The sequence below is a fragment of the Onthophagus taurus genome, chromosome 11, assembly GCF_036711975.1.
Source record: "Onthophagus taurus isolate NC chromosome 11, IU_Otau_3.0, whole genome shotgun sequence".
NCBI classification, from domain to species: Eukaryota; Metazoa; Arthropoda; class Insecta; order Coleoptera; family Scarabaeidae; genus Onthophagus; species Onthophagus taurus.
The window spans coordinates 1,800,247-1,818,246 of record NC_091976.1 but is presented as its reverse complement, the minus strand read 5'-3'; the positions used below and the strand labels follow the sequence as shown (position 1 = coordinate 1,818,246).

The following is an 18,000-nucleotide window of genomic DNA, read 5'->3' as shown; positions in this document are numbered from 1 at the left end:
ATCTGGATATTAGGGGTATTAAAATGCGTAAGAATCGACGAGGAATCGAACGCGGGGTCGCGTGGAATTGGGTAAGGAGTAAATTTCTTTTATTGCGCGTCTAAAAACATTATTGGCTGTCAAAAAATTGTAACCAAACTTAATAACGTTGTCATCATTGGGTTATTTTCTGCGGCAAGTTCAAATCGGACCAATCCGGTAAAAGAAACCCGTCCCTATGTTACTCTCTCGCAGAGAGTGCATACCGCGTAAGTGGCGTGGGGTCACGAAATACGAAGCCGTACTCAGTTTGTTCGAGGCCCGTTCAGGTAAGTTTATTTTTTTTAATTTTCCCTTATTTTAACGTGTCACCGTCTTTAAAATCGAAACGATAATCATTTCAATTATTTTACATCGGTACGTTTAAACGTTTCGATGAAATTCCGCTTTCGTATCTATTGAAAGTTAAATATCCGCCAACTGTGTCCACACTCCGTATAACCGAACACACAGCAAATGGCTGCCATAAGCCTATACCTATATAAGTGAAGAGTGTTTGAAATTATTTTTTTTCGGTCGTAAGGGTACGTTTCAAAAGCATCAAATTTTTGGTAAGTGATCTTTAAACATCGGGTTAATTAATAAGACGAGAAAAAAGGGATTTTTACCTAAAAATAAGGTCGGAAATAATTTTGAAAGTTAGTAGCTTTGTCTGTATTTCATATGGCGGCCTTTAGCCTCCATTAGCCCCCAATGTATTTCTATACGGCGCTTATGGACCATAGGCGTGTTTGTACTGTTTGTATGATGAGAAAAAATCGTGAAAAAAATCGATTCTCGGTCGATTTTCGGGGGCCCCCGGGAAAAATTGAGTCCCATCGTGAATTTTGGGGACGGGTTTTATTGATGACGTAGCGCGTTTTTACGGGCTTTGTTCTATTTCGTACGATTTTATTTCAACGGTCTCTACGATTTTGCCGCCAATATCTCGGGTACATACACAGTAGGCTTGGGTTAAACCTAACCTAACCTTGTCTACAATAACCAAACATCTATTTTCTAAACGCAAATGGGGATTTGTTACAACGATCTTTTTTATATTTTCCTCAAGGTTATTTTAGCCGACATTTTGTTTATAATTTTGTCGCGTCGCGTTTTATATAGAAAAATCGTAGTGTGCTTTGAGTTTTAACAATTATATATAAATAAATATATTTTTTTAAATTCATTTATTTTTTTATTTGTTGATTATTAATGGATAAAAAGCGGTTTAATTAATTAAATTACGTTTAAATTTAAAATGCTTGGGTTTCCATTTTATTTTTTGAACATAACCCAACTAAGCCACCATGATTTTTTTTTTAAATATATATATTAAGTTTTTTATTCTTTATATATATATATGTATTAAATAAATATTTATTGATTTTTATTTATCCAATTTTTTTTAATATTACAAATTATTTACATTGTGTTTACAAAAAAAATAATTTTTGGTATTTTAGTGATCTTGGGAGTTTAACTGAATTATAATTTTCTAATAGAAACTAATTAATAACAAAGTGGTTCGTAAAATTAAAATAAAACTTTTTTTACAATTTTAAATACTTCAAATTGTCGTCTTACATACTATTCAGCTAGAATATTTATATATTTTTTCAATATTTTATGATAAAATTTGATGTGAGCAAATTACTTTAAATTTTAGCCTTCATTTAGGATAAAATTTAAACTTAAAATATCCTTTATATATTATTAAAATTATTTTTTTTTTGGAAATAATTTTATTAAACATCTAGTTAATTATGAATTATCTTCAAGTATGATCTTTTAATTAATGTAAAAGTATACAGGGTGCTCATTATGTATGGCATATAATATATATCTCGGTAAATGTTGACTTTATAAAAAAACATTTTATACAAAAGTTGTTCAATATTTTGAATAACACTTGAATTTTTTTAAATGGCAATGTGCCCTTTCGTTAGGCTCATTTCAATAACAGTAATCTACATATCCGAGAGAGTCAAGTACCTCGAATTATTACCGTCAATTAAATTTACATACAAAATAAAAGAAATAAACGAAAAATTTATAATAAAGTCATTGCCATTTAAAACACTTCAAGTGTTATTCGTTGCTCATTTGTTTTCTGCAATAAAAACAATTGAATGCTGTCTTATTATGGCAAATAAAATATTAAACATGTTTTTTTGTAAAGTGAACATTTACCGAGATATATACTATATTCCATACATAATGGGCACCCTGTATGTACATAGAGTGTATTATAATCGTGCAATTACTCCAAGTTTAGATTTTTATGGACTTTTTATTTTGTGGCCCCCCGAATCTGTAGGCATTAACCAGATCATATGCCTATTTTTATACTAAAGATTGGATTTTTAAACTTTTTGTTAGGAATTAAGATTATTATTGAGAGTGAGAAATGATAAGAGGTTTATTTTGAGATATTTCTTGGACATGGTTAGGTTTCAATCAAGTTTTTTGAATTTATTATATTAAATTGTTTTACGCCTCATAGACCAACGTCAATATACAATAATAATACAGGATGCCCATACATAATGGAATATAATATACAGGGTGTATCTCAACGACTGCAACAAACTTCAAGGGGTGATTCTTTAGTGAATTAGTGACTTCGATGTATGTAAAAGTAAAAACTTTTTGAGAAATACTAAAATGTTTTAATTCTATTCAAGCAGATATGTTTCGAAACTAATGTTTCATCTTCAGTACATAGAATATTATACAATATAATTATGTTAGTAGGTGGGGTTCAGGAAATCTCTTTTAACTTAATTTACAAATAAAATTTAAATTAAATTTAACAAAATCAAAAATTAAAAATCTTCAATAATAAAGATAAAATTTTATTATATTAGAGAAATATGGAGAATTTCATCCCATTTATATTGCAAAGCCTACTAAGATTTTTTCATTAAAACTCAGATACATCCTGTATATGTATTAAATAAATATTTATTGATTTTTATTTACCAAGTTTTTTTTAATATTACAAATTATTTATATTGTGACAAAAAAATTATTTTTGGTATTTTGTGATCTTGGAAATTTAATTGAATTATAATTCTGTAATAAAAACTAATTAATAACAATGTGGTATGTAAAATTAAAATAAATCTTTTTTTACAATTTTAAATACTTCAAATTGTTGTCTTACATACTATTCAGGTAAAATATTTATATATTTTTAAAATATTTTATAAAAAAATTTGATGTGAGCAAATTACTTGAAATTTTAGCCTTCATTTAGGATAAAATTTAAACTTAAAACTTCTTATTAATTAAAATGTCCTTTATTTATTATTAAAATTTTTTTTTTAAATTTTATTAAACATCTAGTTAATTATGAATTATCTTCAAGTATGATCTTTTAATTAATGTAAAAGTATATGTACAGGGTGGACCAAATTGGGCACATTAAAGGGAAGCTCCTATTTTTATAAGAGATAGAAGAAAAATGATATCAGTGTCTGAGGCTCGATTTCTATAAGAAACTTAATTGCGAAAACCGCATATCGATATCTTTTACGATTTCAGAGATACAGAGTGTTTTTCAAAAAAGTGCTTTTTCTAAAAGTCGTCATAACTTTTTTCTTATTGATAAATCTTCCTTTCTGTGAAAAAATTTCCAAAGCAACTATTTATGTAGAATTCAATTAAATAAGTTACCTTTCCCTCAAAGCAATATTTTAGCATTTATTGTCATAAAAATGTATTTTTGCAAATTCGACGAGTACATAAAATGTCCCTTCCAAAAATATAACACACTTGATATTTCGTTCAAGTCTTCTTTAAAATATACAACTTTAAAACTTATATGTGCAATTTTTGAAAAAGTAAGCTTAGGAAATAAAAGAAAACGAGATTATGTTTATAAGTAGTATCAAGATAGCTGGTTACAATGAATTAAAACGTAAATTCATAAACAAGAAGCGGATTAAATTAATAAAACTTATTATAAAACAAGAATAAATATATGGCAACAAATAACAACAAAAGTAAACCCCTTTTCTATAGAAAATGTTCAAAATGTCCCCAAAATGGTTTGTGTTATACACAGTTGACGTCTTTTTTAGCCCTTTTTGCCGAGTTGATAAATGGACCTAAGTGTTGCAAAAGCGTTCACAACTGCGGCTTCTAATTGCTGTCGGGAATTTATTGGAAAAAATCCATAGGTGTTAGGTCCGGTTACCGAGCCGCCCAACGAATAGAACCTTGATTACCTAACCAACAATCACCAAAAGCTGCGGTCAATAAATTGGTGACAATAGCAGCATTGTGAGGCGGTGCGCCATCATGTTGAAAAAATACATTTTGCAGGTGCGCTAGACGTAAATCGTCAACAACAGGTTCGATTTGTTGCCTAAATATGTTCAAATATTTTATTTGTGCTATGCACCAATATCAGTCCAAATACAATTTAAAGAAAAATTGCGTTCTGCGACACATTTTCCCAAGAACCATTGGCAAAAATTGATACGCCGTTCAAAATCTCCTGGTCTGAGGTAACTTGAGACTTTGCTAGTTCTGTATGGCTGAAATCTGAATTTTTTCAAAATCCGGCCAGTTTTGGTTCTTGGAAATCCCGTGATTACGCTTAATTGCCGCGTTGATATCTGTGGATTATTTTCCATTGCCCTTAAACTACTACTTCTTCTAATTCCCCGTCTTCATTCGGTGTATATCTTATTTTGTCTCATTATTCGATTTTTCTTTAATTTTGATCGAGTTTAGACGAAGTTTCTTATATTAATATTAAATTTCCTGCCTCTCTCGATATTATAGAATAATATTCTCTGGAGTCTTCTGATCTGGTTCGTATTCTCGATGGTTTGAATGGCTTCTACATTAATCGATTGAAGAAGTTGTTATTCTTGACTCGTAATGTCTCTCTCTAACAGTATCCATTTCCATGTTCCTATAGAGGTCACTATTTCTGCAATAGCAAGGGGCATTAACAATACTTCTTAACACTTTGTTTTAGTATCTTTCTATTACTTCTAAATGGCTCTTTCTCACACAACCCCACAGCTGGATGCCATATATCCAAATAGGCTTAGCAATTTGTGTAAAAGTAGTTTGTTATATATTGACTGGGTAGAGTTCCATCCAAGCAATCAATACATTTTTTCAAAATTAATTTCTAAATCTTCTATTTCCGTTTTGACATGCACTTTTCAGTACAGTGTAACCTCTATAAATTTACAACTTCAAAATTTTTCATATTATTAATTAAAATAATTTCTAGTCGTTGTAGATCATACTCGGTTTGCGTAATATTTGCTCTATCCTCTCCAGTTACAGTTTGACATTTGAACTGCAAAATCTCTTTAACATCAGTTTTTCAAGTTGGTTATGCAAGTTTGACAGCATTATACATTGGACGGTATGTAGCAAGTCAGAGTATTCGATGGCCATTAAATTCATCTTCTTGTAAAACTTCTTCAATTGAGTTATGACGAGGACTAGTATAAGTTACCAATATAACTTTTGACTGATACATATTTTTGAAGGTAATGTCGTACAGATTCGTTTGTTTCTGGTTTCTTGAAAGCCTCCCTTCTAATTTCATGATAAATCAAACCTATATTCCCTATATATCCAATGACATAAATGTTTGCTCCTCTATAGCTGGCAGAATATATAGCTCCTCTATAGATTAGTTTATCTTAATTTGAAATTGTTTATTCTCACTTGAAGTTAAAAAGGTATAGTGTTATACCCAAATATTTTGCTGTGGTACTTGGATATTGATAATCTGATAGGATTATGTTGGTCCGTTTTGTTTGTAAAATTAATATGGGCAGATTTAGTCTCATTTAACTTGATTCTTCATTACTTGGTGCAGTTGCTAGTTTTGTTAACTGAAAAGTCTGGAAAGATTTTGTATGTAACTTTTAAGTAAGTCTGCCGGCTTGCTCTTTTTAACCTCAGTGAATGTTAGTTTTATTGCCATTTAACAATTCAATATGAACAACCAATTTAAAAATGATATAATTTCGGCAAAATAAATTCCAAGCTTTCCAATCTTCATTGGCTTCTTTGTGATCTCTTCACTTTCTTGTCGATTTCTTCAAATGTTTATTCTAAACAGAATGCAGAAATAATGATTATAATAAATTATTGAATTTTTTGTTTCTATCTTCTTTAAATTGTTAATGGAGATTCGATTTTAAACATTGTTATAACATCCTTATTTCTTATATTATAAATGTGCCAATTCAGGAATAAAATTTTAGTCATAGTGCCTAGAAGGCTAATACATCCGAATGATTTTTTTCGATTTTCTTTATGCATAAAATGTTCTACATTACTTAAAGGCATAATTCCATGACTTGTTGATGCAACCATGACGATTCTACAAACGAACTATAATTATCCCATTTTTTTATGTAAATAATACTCAAATTTATATCTAGGCATCTTTGTTGTTTGGGCTTTTTTTTAATAGGATAATTTTTTTGTATGCGATTATCCTTTATGATCTATCTACCGGTCTAATTATGCTGCATCGAGATATTTCGCGCATCGGTCTTATTTTTTGGTTTTCTTCAAGATATGATTTTAAGAATTAACTTATGCTATACTAGTTGAAAGACATTAGACCTAATACGATTTTCTAACACCTGTCTTATTTGATCTTTAAATTAAAACGAATGAATAAATTAAAGTAATCTAATAATTAGAGATTCAACCATCGTTTTATTTTAATTGCGACATTTTATTACCATTACCTGAATTTTGTAATCTCCATAAGTTAACATAGTATGGCATTAATTAGCTCCTCCTCTCATCGCTGTGCTAACATCGTCGTAGTTGCTTCCCTATTTTCTGTGAATACATTTTTGTTGTTTTAATTTCATCTCTTCTACTCTTTTTTATTCCCTTTGCTTTTAACATAAACCTTCTCTAATACCGTGCAATTATCGCCAATTAAACTTGCAATTAGAGGTGGTCATGATAACATCTCAACACCGACTTCAAATTTCTTGATTTTATAACCTATTTCTGCACTACGATATCAAGTTGCGGGCATTTTTCTTTTCTCACGAGTTGGAAGAAGATTTGGAAATGATGATTCTCTTAATTATATCATCAATAAGAAGTTTCCAAATAATTAGTTTCACCCCGGATTTTTCCTTCTATGTTCTGGTTCAGGATTGACTTAATCTAAGTCTTATTTCTTCCTTGGCAATTTTGTGGTCATTACTAAACCTAGTAAGGTGCTGTTATCAATTTATTAAAAAAAAATTGTAAAATAATTGAATCCTACTGCACCTAAACATTTGCCAAAAAGAATGGCAATGAACTCTTGGATTGTTGTTATCTTCTATTGTTCTGCTCTGGATCCATCTATTACTTAGGAATTGACGAAAAGCTATCTAACACAGTGATTTGCCCCAGTTTTGACAACTCATTTTATACTTCCACAAAATTGTCTAAATCTTCCAATGAGCAATAAAATTCCTACCAATTCATTTCGGTGGAGTCTACTTCTTTCTATAATTTAGAATCAGTTATATAATATGCCTTTTAATTTTTTGTAATTATATCATCGTTCATAAATAATTTGAAACATTCTTGCATTGATTTTATATTTCATCTATTATCTGTTAAGGAGTTGCAATATATCTCTGTATGGGTTCCAGTTCAGTTCATTTCGATCATCATTTTCTTCATCCAATTCTAAAACAGTAAATAATGCGCTCGCTATCTTGAATTTTTGGTTCCACATGACTTATTCTGTACTACATGATTCATCCTTTGAAAATTGATCGTTTTCTTCACTTGCAAGAAATTTACTAATCGAAATATTTTCCATTTTATTCGATGCAGTTGAAGTAAAAATCGAAAGTAATTTGGATTACTGCGTCAATTATACAAATAAATTTCGAATTAGATGAGAATAAGTGTAATGAGTCATAACATAGTTTAATCTTACTCCTTAGAAGTTTAAATTTATCATAAAATAGTGACATCGTTGGATGTAATTACTGATTTCTTGAAATTTGGTTATGGTTTGGAAACATCTTTTCTTATTTGGAGGATTAGGTGATATACAATAGTATCAGTTTCGAAAATTATCGTCTTTGGTTCTACATAACATAGCGTGTTTTTCCCAGTTGAGTTCTGGAATTTTAGTAAACAAATTATTATGAATTGAGGTTTATCTTTTGAAAATGATACTTTTGTGTACAACTGATAGTTTCAATGAGTAATTAAATTAAATTATACGGGTTGATAACGATCATAAGAACCCTTATGATATAATTTCTGGTGTAATAGAATTTAGTATGGAATAGGGAAATTTGATCTTGTCTGGGAATGTTTATTCAAAATATTATTCACTTAGATATTATTTTATATAGTGATATTTATTCTGCAAGACAATTTCTTGTATATATTGTTTATTTCGACCGTTAAATAATATAAGTAGTATTGACAACTTCTGCAATCAGCCGGATAAATTCCACCACAGCTTACACTTTGAGGTAACTCACTTTATTATGCCGACTTTTGCATAATCATCATATTGAGACTTATTTAGCGGGGGTGATAATTTATCCAATTTTTTTTTATTGCTGCTTTTATTTCAGTATTTTATTTCGAGTCAAATGTCGAAGCAATTTTATTTTAAGATAATGGTTTGATATAGTTGAAACCAGGCGAATTAAAATTAAAATTCTTTAGTTTGTAATAAAAAAAAAATTAAGTTTAAACGCAGACAAGTTATTCCTCTCATAGCCAACCTTGAAAAAATAATTGTTTCACAGGTATTATTTTAATTATGTTATATTAGGCATACAAATTTCGTTTATTAATCGAATAAGCATTTATAATAGTTTGGAAGTTTTTAATTAGATCCGGCTTAATTTTTCAATCCCCAACTATATATATATGTATGTAACCATAACAATTATATACAGGGTGATTTATTAGCTCACCATCAAACTTTGACATATGACAGCTAATCCAATTACCAAAAAAAAAGTTAATGAACATATGTCCTCGTGTGTTAATTTCCACTTGATACACAATTTGTTTCATTTCACTCCATAAGTAGGAATCCAAAGGATTAAGGTCGGGGGATCTAGGTGGCCAAGCAAATGGACCATTATTACCACTCTTCCGCGATGAGGTGGGGCACCATCGTGCTGGTACCACATGTTTTGAATTACATTAAGAGGTATATCTTCAAGTAAATCAAAAAGTGTGTTGTTCAAATAAAATTTGTTATTTACAGCGTTCAAACGTCCATCAAGTACATACAAACCTAGTAAATTGTTGTTAAATATTCCACCACAAACGTTGATGCTGAAACGTTGTTCAAATTTCCTTGGTCTAATCGCATGCAGATTTTGTAATGCCCAGATATATTCATTATGGTAATTATTTATACCATCTCGTATAAAACATGATTCATCTGTCCAGAAAACATTTGAAATGAAATCATTATTTTGAGCATGTTGCTGTAATAACCATTCATAAAATGCTTGAACATTCTGTTTACGATACGGATGAAGGACTTCGCGGTTCAATACGCGCCATGCAAATTTTGACTTACATGTATGTTGTGTGCTATTCTTTGAGCTGGTTGAAGGATTATCAATGACAGCATTAATTACAGCTTATTCGTCCTCTACATTAATTACATGCGGTTGAATAGCTTTTGCTGGAGCAGGATTACCTGTTTCTCAAAGTCTTCTGAAAAAATCGCTAAAAACTAAATAATATGGCAAATGATATTGCCGTTCTGATTGTCGAACATTTCCATTGCAAAAACCATACACGAAAATTATATCAGCATACTCTTCAGTGCTATAGGCGTACATTTTGAGTTTCTTCTTGTATGTATTGTTTGTTTTGTTGTGTTGAATGTTTGATTTACTGACTATTAATAAGTTAGAGTTATTGTATGGATCCATTTTCATCGATATCAATTATTTTAGGTAAGTTAAATAAAAATTAATTTTATTTTATTTTACTGATGATGTTTTTTATTTTATTAATAAATGCAGAACACGTTATTAACCTATGTAGAACGCACAATTAAAGAACAACATTCATTTAAAGTTTTTAGTTTTTGGTTAATTAATGTTAAATTTTGGTGTATAAATAACAAAATAATTAATCCAACCCAATGATAAATAATTCATCTCCAAACATTTGACGCAGTAAGGAACAAATTTAAGTTCGTTTATTTTTTTAAGGATATATGTTTAACCTCACTTTTTTAAAATGTAAAAATGTTTTAAAATATAAAATTTGATTGTAATTCGCAGTTTGTTATGTTTATTTTAGGATGATGACCTATTAGGCCGAAACATGTAAGAGTGAATAATTACAAATAAAAAACATCGATCAACAGTAAAATAAAATTAAATTAATTTTTATTTAACTTACCTAAAATATTAATAAATTCGCTGCAGAAAACTTTAAAGTGTTATAATTTCGTAAATAATTGAAATAGGACATATGTTCATTAACATATTTTTTTGGTAATTCGATTAGCTATCATTTGTCAAAGTTTGATGGTGATCTAATAAATCGTCCTGTATAGTGTAAAACTAACATTATAGAAAAAATGAAAAGTTGGATAATAAATAATTGAGGTTGGATTAATAATGAGACTGTTGGTCTAGTGCTGTATAACAATTACAACTAGAACTAACACTAGACCTAGAACTAAAAAGTTTCGGGTTTAGCCGTGCGACTTCAAACGCACGGCTAAACCTGAATGTTTCTAGTTCTAGGTCTAATGTTAATTCTAGTGACAGTGTAAGTGTAAAACTAGAACTAACACTATACCTAGACCAACAGTCTCATTATTAATCCAACCTCAATTATTTATCCAACTTTTCATTTTTTCTATTAGCCGTCTTTAGAGACGTGCGGTGAGGTATAGTGTTAGTTCTAGTTTTACACTTACACTGTCACTAGAATTAACATTAGACCTAGAACTAGAAACATTTGGATTTAGCCGTGCGTTTGAAGACACACTTAAGGTGGGTTCATGCAACGTGTTTTAGTCGTAGTTGTTGGCATAACCGTAAGAGTGAAAAGTTAAGGTATTGTGTTATAGTAGTACTGTTCATGCAACACCTTACAACTGAAATGGTTTTTGTCCTAGTCCCAAGAGTTACCGAACTTTTAACTTCTTAAAGCTAAAACAATTGGTCGTAACGTGACGCATGCGCACTTTTCTCTTTTGTTTTATTTTATAAATTGAGGTTAGGTCAGTTGGGTTTTGTATTTTATTGTAGGGTTACTATCAACCTTTGAGCGGGTGAAATTGCACCTTTATTTGGTGTTTTTGTTAAAAAAGGTTCAACCAGTTTTAGCAATTAATTAAACTCTTCGAACGACATGCGAACATAGTTAAAAAATTGCAAATCGTCTTCCTCTTTCTCCAACATGTTTCTAATCAGAATGGCATAATTTCCCTCTAATTTTCTAATTGTATTGATTGGTCTTCTGCCAAAACACCGTCGTCTTTTATTTCTTAATCTTTGTGCGATTAATAGAGCTGCATTCAAGCACATTACTCTAGCAGCGACAACAGTTTTCTTTTTGTTCATAATAAACAAAACAGTTTCACTAAAATCCTCCTTTAATGTGCTGTGCCCTTTCCTTATAGCTATAGCTAAAGCAAACGACTATGACTATGATTAAAACTAAAATACTTTGCATGAACCCACCTTTAATGTCAAATTATATTGATAAGTTACATTTTATGTGGGACAAAGCTTTTCCTAGTTTTTTGTGTATTGCTTCTTAAGTGAAATTCACTATATATATATATATGCAATAAGAAATGTTAATAAAATATTATTCCTTTCTATATTTCTAATAAGCAATCGTATTGAATACAAACTAAATATGTGATTCAAAGGTTTTGTATAGAATAGAAAAATGAAATTACAGTTTCCTGTAATCTATAATGGTACATAATTAGAATACAATAAGAACAATAAAAAAAATGTTTGTACATAAGATTTGTATTAATTTTGATTAAAATTAGCTGTAAAAAATATTCAACATAAATATATTTTTTATCAATATGTTTTGGCGGGAATCTGGTCCGCCATATTGAAATCGGTTAAAACGCCGCGAGCGAAATAGAGAGAGACGGAGAGAACAGCCGGCTCGGAGTTAAAAATAAGACAACCAAAAACCAAACGAGAAAGTAAAAAGAGTCGATGGCGCCGTACCAACTGCGACCTATAAAGTCGAACACGATATTACAGAAAAAATTATTTAAAACAATCGTATTGCGAGAATTTTTCGGTTTTTTCCTGGTCGATTTTTATTTTAGACGTTAGAGCGAGTCTCGTTTCCGTTTTGCTCCCCCCTCTGGTCGTCTACCCCTAAGCCCCAAACCCCGGGAATGTCTTATTGACCGGACTCGGAAAACTGGTAGGGGTGGAGAGGAGGGGTTCGTTCGACGATTCGCCGCTGCGTGTGATGGCGCTCGGAGCGCTGCTGGCGTCCTCTCTTCTTGTACTACTGCGTTGCCAGATTTTAGCAACACTCGTCGCGTTCTCGTTCGTTCGAGAATCTTTTCGACGGTTCAGTTTTTCTTTCGAATTGAAGCGGTATTCAAATAAAGTCTTGTGCGAAAATTTGGTCGTTCAATCGTTCGTAACGGCACGAAAAGTATCTGTCGGTCGGGGTGCTTCTTCCCTTTTTTTCTGCCGGGGGTATTAAAATTAAATGGACGATGTGGAATTTACCCGGCTCGGTCGTAAGGTGGTAGTGTGAATAGTTTTATTTATTTTTTTTTTCCATTCGGAGTGAAAAATATTAAATAATTAAAGAAATATTTAAGTTTTTTTTCGGTTACGTTGGGACAAAGGTAAAACAGATTTTTTCTTCATTTTTCTCTTCACCGATGTACGAGAAAGACGGGCGCGCACATTCGGCGTTCTTTTTTCGGTTTTAGACCGTATCTTTTAGTTATGTCCGAGCATAACAGGGGCGCTTGGGGTGGCGGTAGAGAAGACGGAGTCGGAAGCGGCGGCGGCGGCGGTGGTGGTGGTGTAGGTGGTGGTGGAGGAGGCGGAGGTGGAGCCGGAGGAGGCATGTGGTGGCCGGGGTCCATAACCGCCGAGCAACAGCAATCGCTCCAACAGCACCAGCAGATCCTCCACCAGCAACATCAGCAGCAGCAGCAGCAACAACAGCAGCAGCAGCAGCAATTGCAACAGCTTCAAAATAGCAGCAGCACCTCGGCCGCGGCTCCTGCTCATCAGCAGATCTTCTCGTATAAGATGGCCAGCAGCTTCCAGAGTCCGCCCACGAGCGTCTCTTCGAGCGTCCGGGGCGCGTACGATTATCGCGGTGGGGCGATGGGGGGGAACCCGACCATGAGCCCCACGCCGGCCTCGCAATGGTGGTACCCTAGTGCAATGGACTCGTCTATGCAAAATAATGCACAGAACAATATGCAGACCATGCCGAATGTACATACACCTTCACCGCCCGTGGTAAGAAAAAAATAATGATAAAAACGAGAGCTCCCTCAACGCCCGTCGAAAAAATCACCCAAAAATACAATTTCGGAACATTTTTTTTTTCTGAGATTTCGTTTTTGACTTGAGTGAACGATTTTAAAAAGAGATGGTCGGAGGAATTTATTATTATACTATCGAACCGAATCAGGGTCATTATCTTTGGAGGCCGAGGTACAGGTTGTTTGGTTGGTTTTGTTTTTGGGTGCGCCTTCGATTGAAAAAATCAAATAAGGAAGAAAAAATGTTTTAACGATATTTTTTAATAACTTCCATTATTCTAATTATTTAAAGGCAATCTTCAAATTGGAGATGTTTTACTTGCGAAGTATTAGTTATAACATGAAGAATGATGTTACTACTTATTTTGCTTGTTTTTTTCCTACATTATATCTAAAAATAAGACCGAATGAACAACTGCTTTTTGAGTAAATACGGGAAAATAGTTTGTTATTATTTCATCATCTATTTTAAATTTATTTTCACCGAGTTTTCTAATTTTAGCCAATTATTTAACCAATAATCTTATTCGACAATTTTTTTTTGTCCAGACCATTTTAGACCTGGTATTTTTCCATAGTGCAGGTGCTCTTCATATACAGGTGTTGTAATACGAAAACTCCTGTATATTAGTCTTTGTTTCAATGCTTTATTTAATTTTGTCTTTCCTGTAGAAGTTTTTGTCCTTAATATTATCTAATCAAAATGCCCAACTCAGCAAGCGTTACTTTTTGCCATTAATATTATTTCGAAACAATAAATTTGTCGCTTTTTTTTGTAGTGAACAGAAATCCTAATTCTTTTGTGAAAATTTGGGTTCTTGTTATTTCAATTCTCTTAAATGGCACCGTTTTCTTCTTTTCTTTCATGTCTATTTCTGCCTTTGTATTATTTCATTTCGGCTACCTGTGTGGAGCCGGCATCCCCTATTCTTTTCTTGCCTTTTCCCCGAACTCCACGAACCTCTCCTCTTCCTTCCTCATTCTATTTTTAGAACACCACCTGTTTATTTTCTTTAATAATAACGCTTCGTCTTGTTGACTGTTCTTTTTAATATCGTAAATCATTGGCCTTTTGCATAAAATGAAATATCTTTATAAAATAAATTGCCTGGAATTATAATAAGACTTTTTTTTTGTTACAAAATGACCGACCATTATGATGATAAATTACCGCGCTAGATTTTATAATCAAAGCGATATGTTAAGTATATTGTGGAAGGGAGTTTCCGATCTATTTATCACAGGATTCAATTTAAATTCGAAATTCGTATTTTTATATTTACTATTTAGTGCTAGGGGGCAGTGAGGAATATTTGGTGATATCAATTTTATACACATTAAATATATTCGTGTTACAATATTCATAACCAAAAAATATTATATGATTAGTTACTAAAAGATATAACTAATTTTTTATCTTCATCCTGATGATGGTCCATACGTAAAAATCGAAACCGGTAGAGTTACAACACATCAAATCTAAAACGTTACGTCCTCTACATGGCGTGTTTAGTATTGGTATCGTTGGTATTCTTCCAATTTTCTGTTCAAGTTCCTCATTGATCGCAGCAAGATCTCAGCTGGGATACCACGAATTTCGTCCTGTTTGTTTCAATTGATTCAGTGTCCTTGACCGACCTGGCATTCATCTGACATCTACAGCTTGTACAGAAATTCATTGTTCGCGTTAATGTTTGGTGGCAAAATTCTAATTGCAACTGATCGTTTCCTTTAAGCTTTATACGACTTGCAGATAATTCGACTAACACTTTACTTTAAGGCTTATTATACTCTTCTTAGTTTCTAACCCGGCCATTTAAAAAGACATCGTAATTTTCTTTGCGAACCTTTCAAACATTAGTTACACTGAAACATTGGTTTTTGTATGGTTGTTGCAATTTGTTCCACATTGAATCAAGCTATACATGACTTACTATTTTAAAAGTTTCCATTTACATGTGCCCACCCTGTACTGACATACTTAATGGAAGTTTGTCTATTGATTGAATGTTAGGCCTTTTTAAGATAAATTGTATAATTTGATAAATTATCAATTTGTATATAATACAAATATATAATAATTTGTAATTATTAATCTTGTATATCGCAGATCTTGGTCGTTTTTGAAAATCTTGGAATTCCAAACTGTTGAAAAAAAATCCGTCCGACATCTTTGAAAATGCTGTGAAAGGTCTCAGAAATTCGTAAAGATTCTTTAACGATTTTGTTAAATTCTCCATTTGCCTTTTAAAAACTTTAGAAATTCTATATATTTTTTGACATCTTTCCAAATATTCTGCAGTTTTTGAAAACCCTCTGAAAATGTTGTTATTCGTAGATGTTCCTGGATATCATTTTAAATATGTATCACTCACACTTGCTGTATTTCAAATAGAATTGTTTAAAACTTTTGTACAATTTTTAATAGAAACTTAGGAAATTTTTTTCATATTGCAAACCCATGCAGGAAGAATTTATATATTTTATTCTATACATATATGTATATAAATATTGGTATTATAATTAAGAGTTATTACCATCCAGTAACCATACAACCAATACTGCTTTTTCAGTATTCAATAACATAACCATAACATTTGTTTTTATATTAGATTAAGGCTATCTTCAAAAATAAAAATTCAGTCCCTTTCCAGCTGCGGCGATAAGATTTTATCGCCGTGACTGCTTACGCTTGCATCTTTATTCAGTTCTTATATAAACTACTATTAGGACCTTTTTGTTGTAATCATTACTAATGTTACGATTTTTGTCAAAATAACTCCGTCATCTGAGTAGAATATTACCATAATCCAAAAAATGCTCCAAAAACTTGGCTTCACTTGTGTCTATTTATGATGAAGGGACAGGATAACTGTAAACCTCGTCGAATTAGTATTCAGCCCTATACCGTGATGTGAAAATAATTCTTTAAAAAAAAAGATCATCTAGGGATAGGATTTTCTATCAAGTCCAATCCGTCCAGAGTTAAGTCTCCATCAAAACTCTTAAACTACATAATGTATTTACGATTTGTATCTAGAAATGTATCAAGATTACGTAATATCTCCATATCACGGGTTTTCTAATAAAAGGAGGTCGATGTTGAAAAGGAATAAAACAAGCTGTGTGTGAGGTGATTAACGAAATTCTTTGTTTATTTGAAAAGCCATTATGTACGGAATATGACACCGTTCAAAATACGCTGGTGACACGGATTCGAGGCGTCCACTATTCAAGTGGATTTGGCTAAATTCAAGCTATGGTTTGGTTTTCGTTGACTTTGAGGATACAAAGTCTACGTCTAAGTCTGGATCTTCGTAATCAAAGATGACCATACTCTCCTTTTGTTTTTTTTGTTAACATAGCAATTAATTTAGAAATCGCCACAATTGGGGAAAGCTACAAAACCCGGTGTTGTTTATGGTCATTAACTTTGAGCTTTTGGATTAGTTGAATTTTGTACGAGTTCTCTTGCTTGGTTAGGAATGGCTATGTTGGGTTTTCTTGCACACTTGCACGAACAGCGACGATGTTCTGACCAAGGATGCCGCAAACTCAAAATCCACACCAAGCAGTAACTTTTTATGCATGTATTTCCACCTGATAAATCTTGTGTGAGTTGTCCTCTTCCAAAAGTTCCGACTAAGAGAACAAACGGCGTTGTCTGTTGTCATTAACTTTGAGCTCCTGCATAAGCTTGCTATTGTTTTCAAAATTCGCCAAGTTGAAGTCTGCGAAAGTTCTTCTCCAGAAACTGATGTCTTGGGTTCTCCTGTATACTTTCACAGACAGAGGCGATGTTCTCAGCCTATCTGGCATTCCTTTGACGTACGGGCGATGGCCGATTATTTATAACCAACATGGCCGCCACAGTCTCAACATCGATCCGCCTCTATTAGAAAAATTTTTTTCCGATTAAAGCTGAATCATGTCTGTATAAAATCTACATCATCGTGTAATATGTCCACATCACCTGTGAATCATATTCTCAAAATGGTTTCATCAAATTTGATTCCACACTACTTCTTCCTGTGAGGATATCTGAAAAATAAAGTTTACTCCACTCGATCTTTTACTTTGCATGAACTTAAAGTGAAAATTTGAGTAAAAGCACTTCCAATAATTCCTGATATCGCAGGTAATTGTTTAAATATTCTTTACAATTTCCTTAATTTTGCTTTAAATCGGTGTTTTATTACATAATGAGACGAAACGGCTTTGTAGTTTTCCCTATCTTTTATTGATCCAAAAATCGTAATGCGTAAAGACCGCAAAGCAATAAAGTAGTAGTAAACAATCGAACTACACCTATTGTTAAAAGTATTATTAATTAATGTTAATTACATTTTCGGAATTATTCGAGGCGACGATTTGAAAACAACAACGGGTGCACATAATTTTTAAGTTAATTTCTATTAATTATGATCCATTAATATTTATCAAGTTGATAATAATAA

At 31.9% G+C, this 18,000-nt stretch overlaps 1 protein-coding gene across 4 annotated transcripts in view; it reads left to right on the top strand.

Annotated features, from left to right (window-relative positions):
- Nucleotides 1–8: 8 nt before the first annotated feature.
- Nucleotides 9–18,000, top strand: part of LOC111421406 (Dorsal switch protein 1) — a 33,999-nt gene continuing 16,007 nt past the window's right edge. For 2 of the 4 annotated variants that reach the window (XM_023054552.2, XM_023054551.2), the window contains exons 1-2: nt 9–71; nt 180–308. In XM_023054552.2, coding sequence (XP_022910320.1) covers nt 24–71; nt 180–308 — 177 coding nt within the window. In that variant the 5' untranslated portion in view covers nt 9–23. Of the gene's footprint in view, nt 72–179; nt 309–12,545; nt 13,518–18,000 lie in introns of those variants that run through there. The other 2 variants (XM_023054549.2, XM_023054548.2) reach the window with 1 other exon arrangement.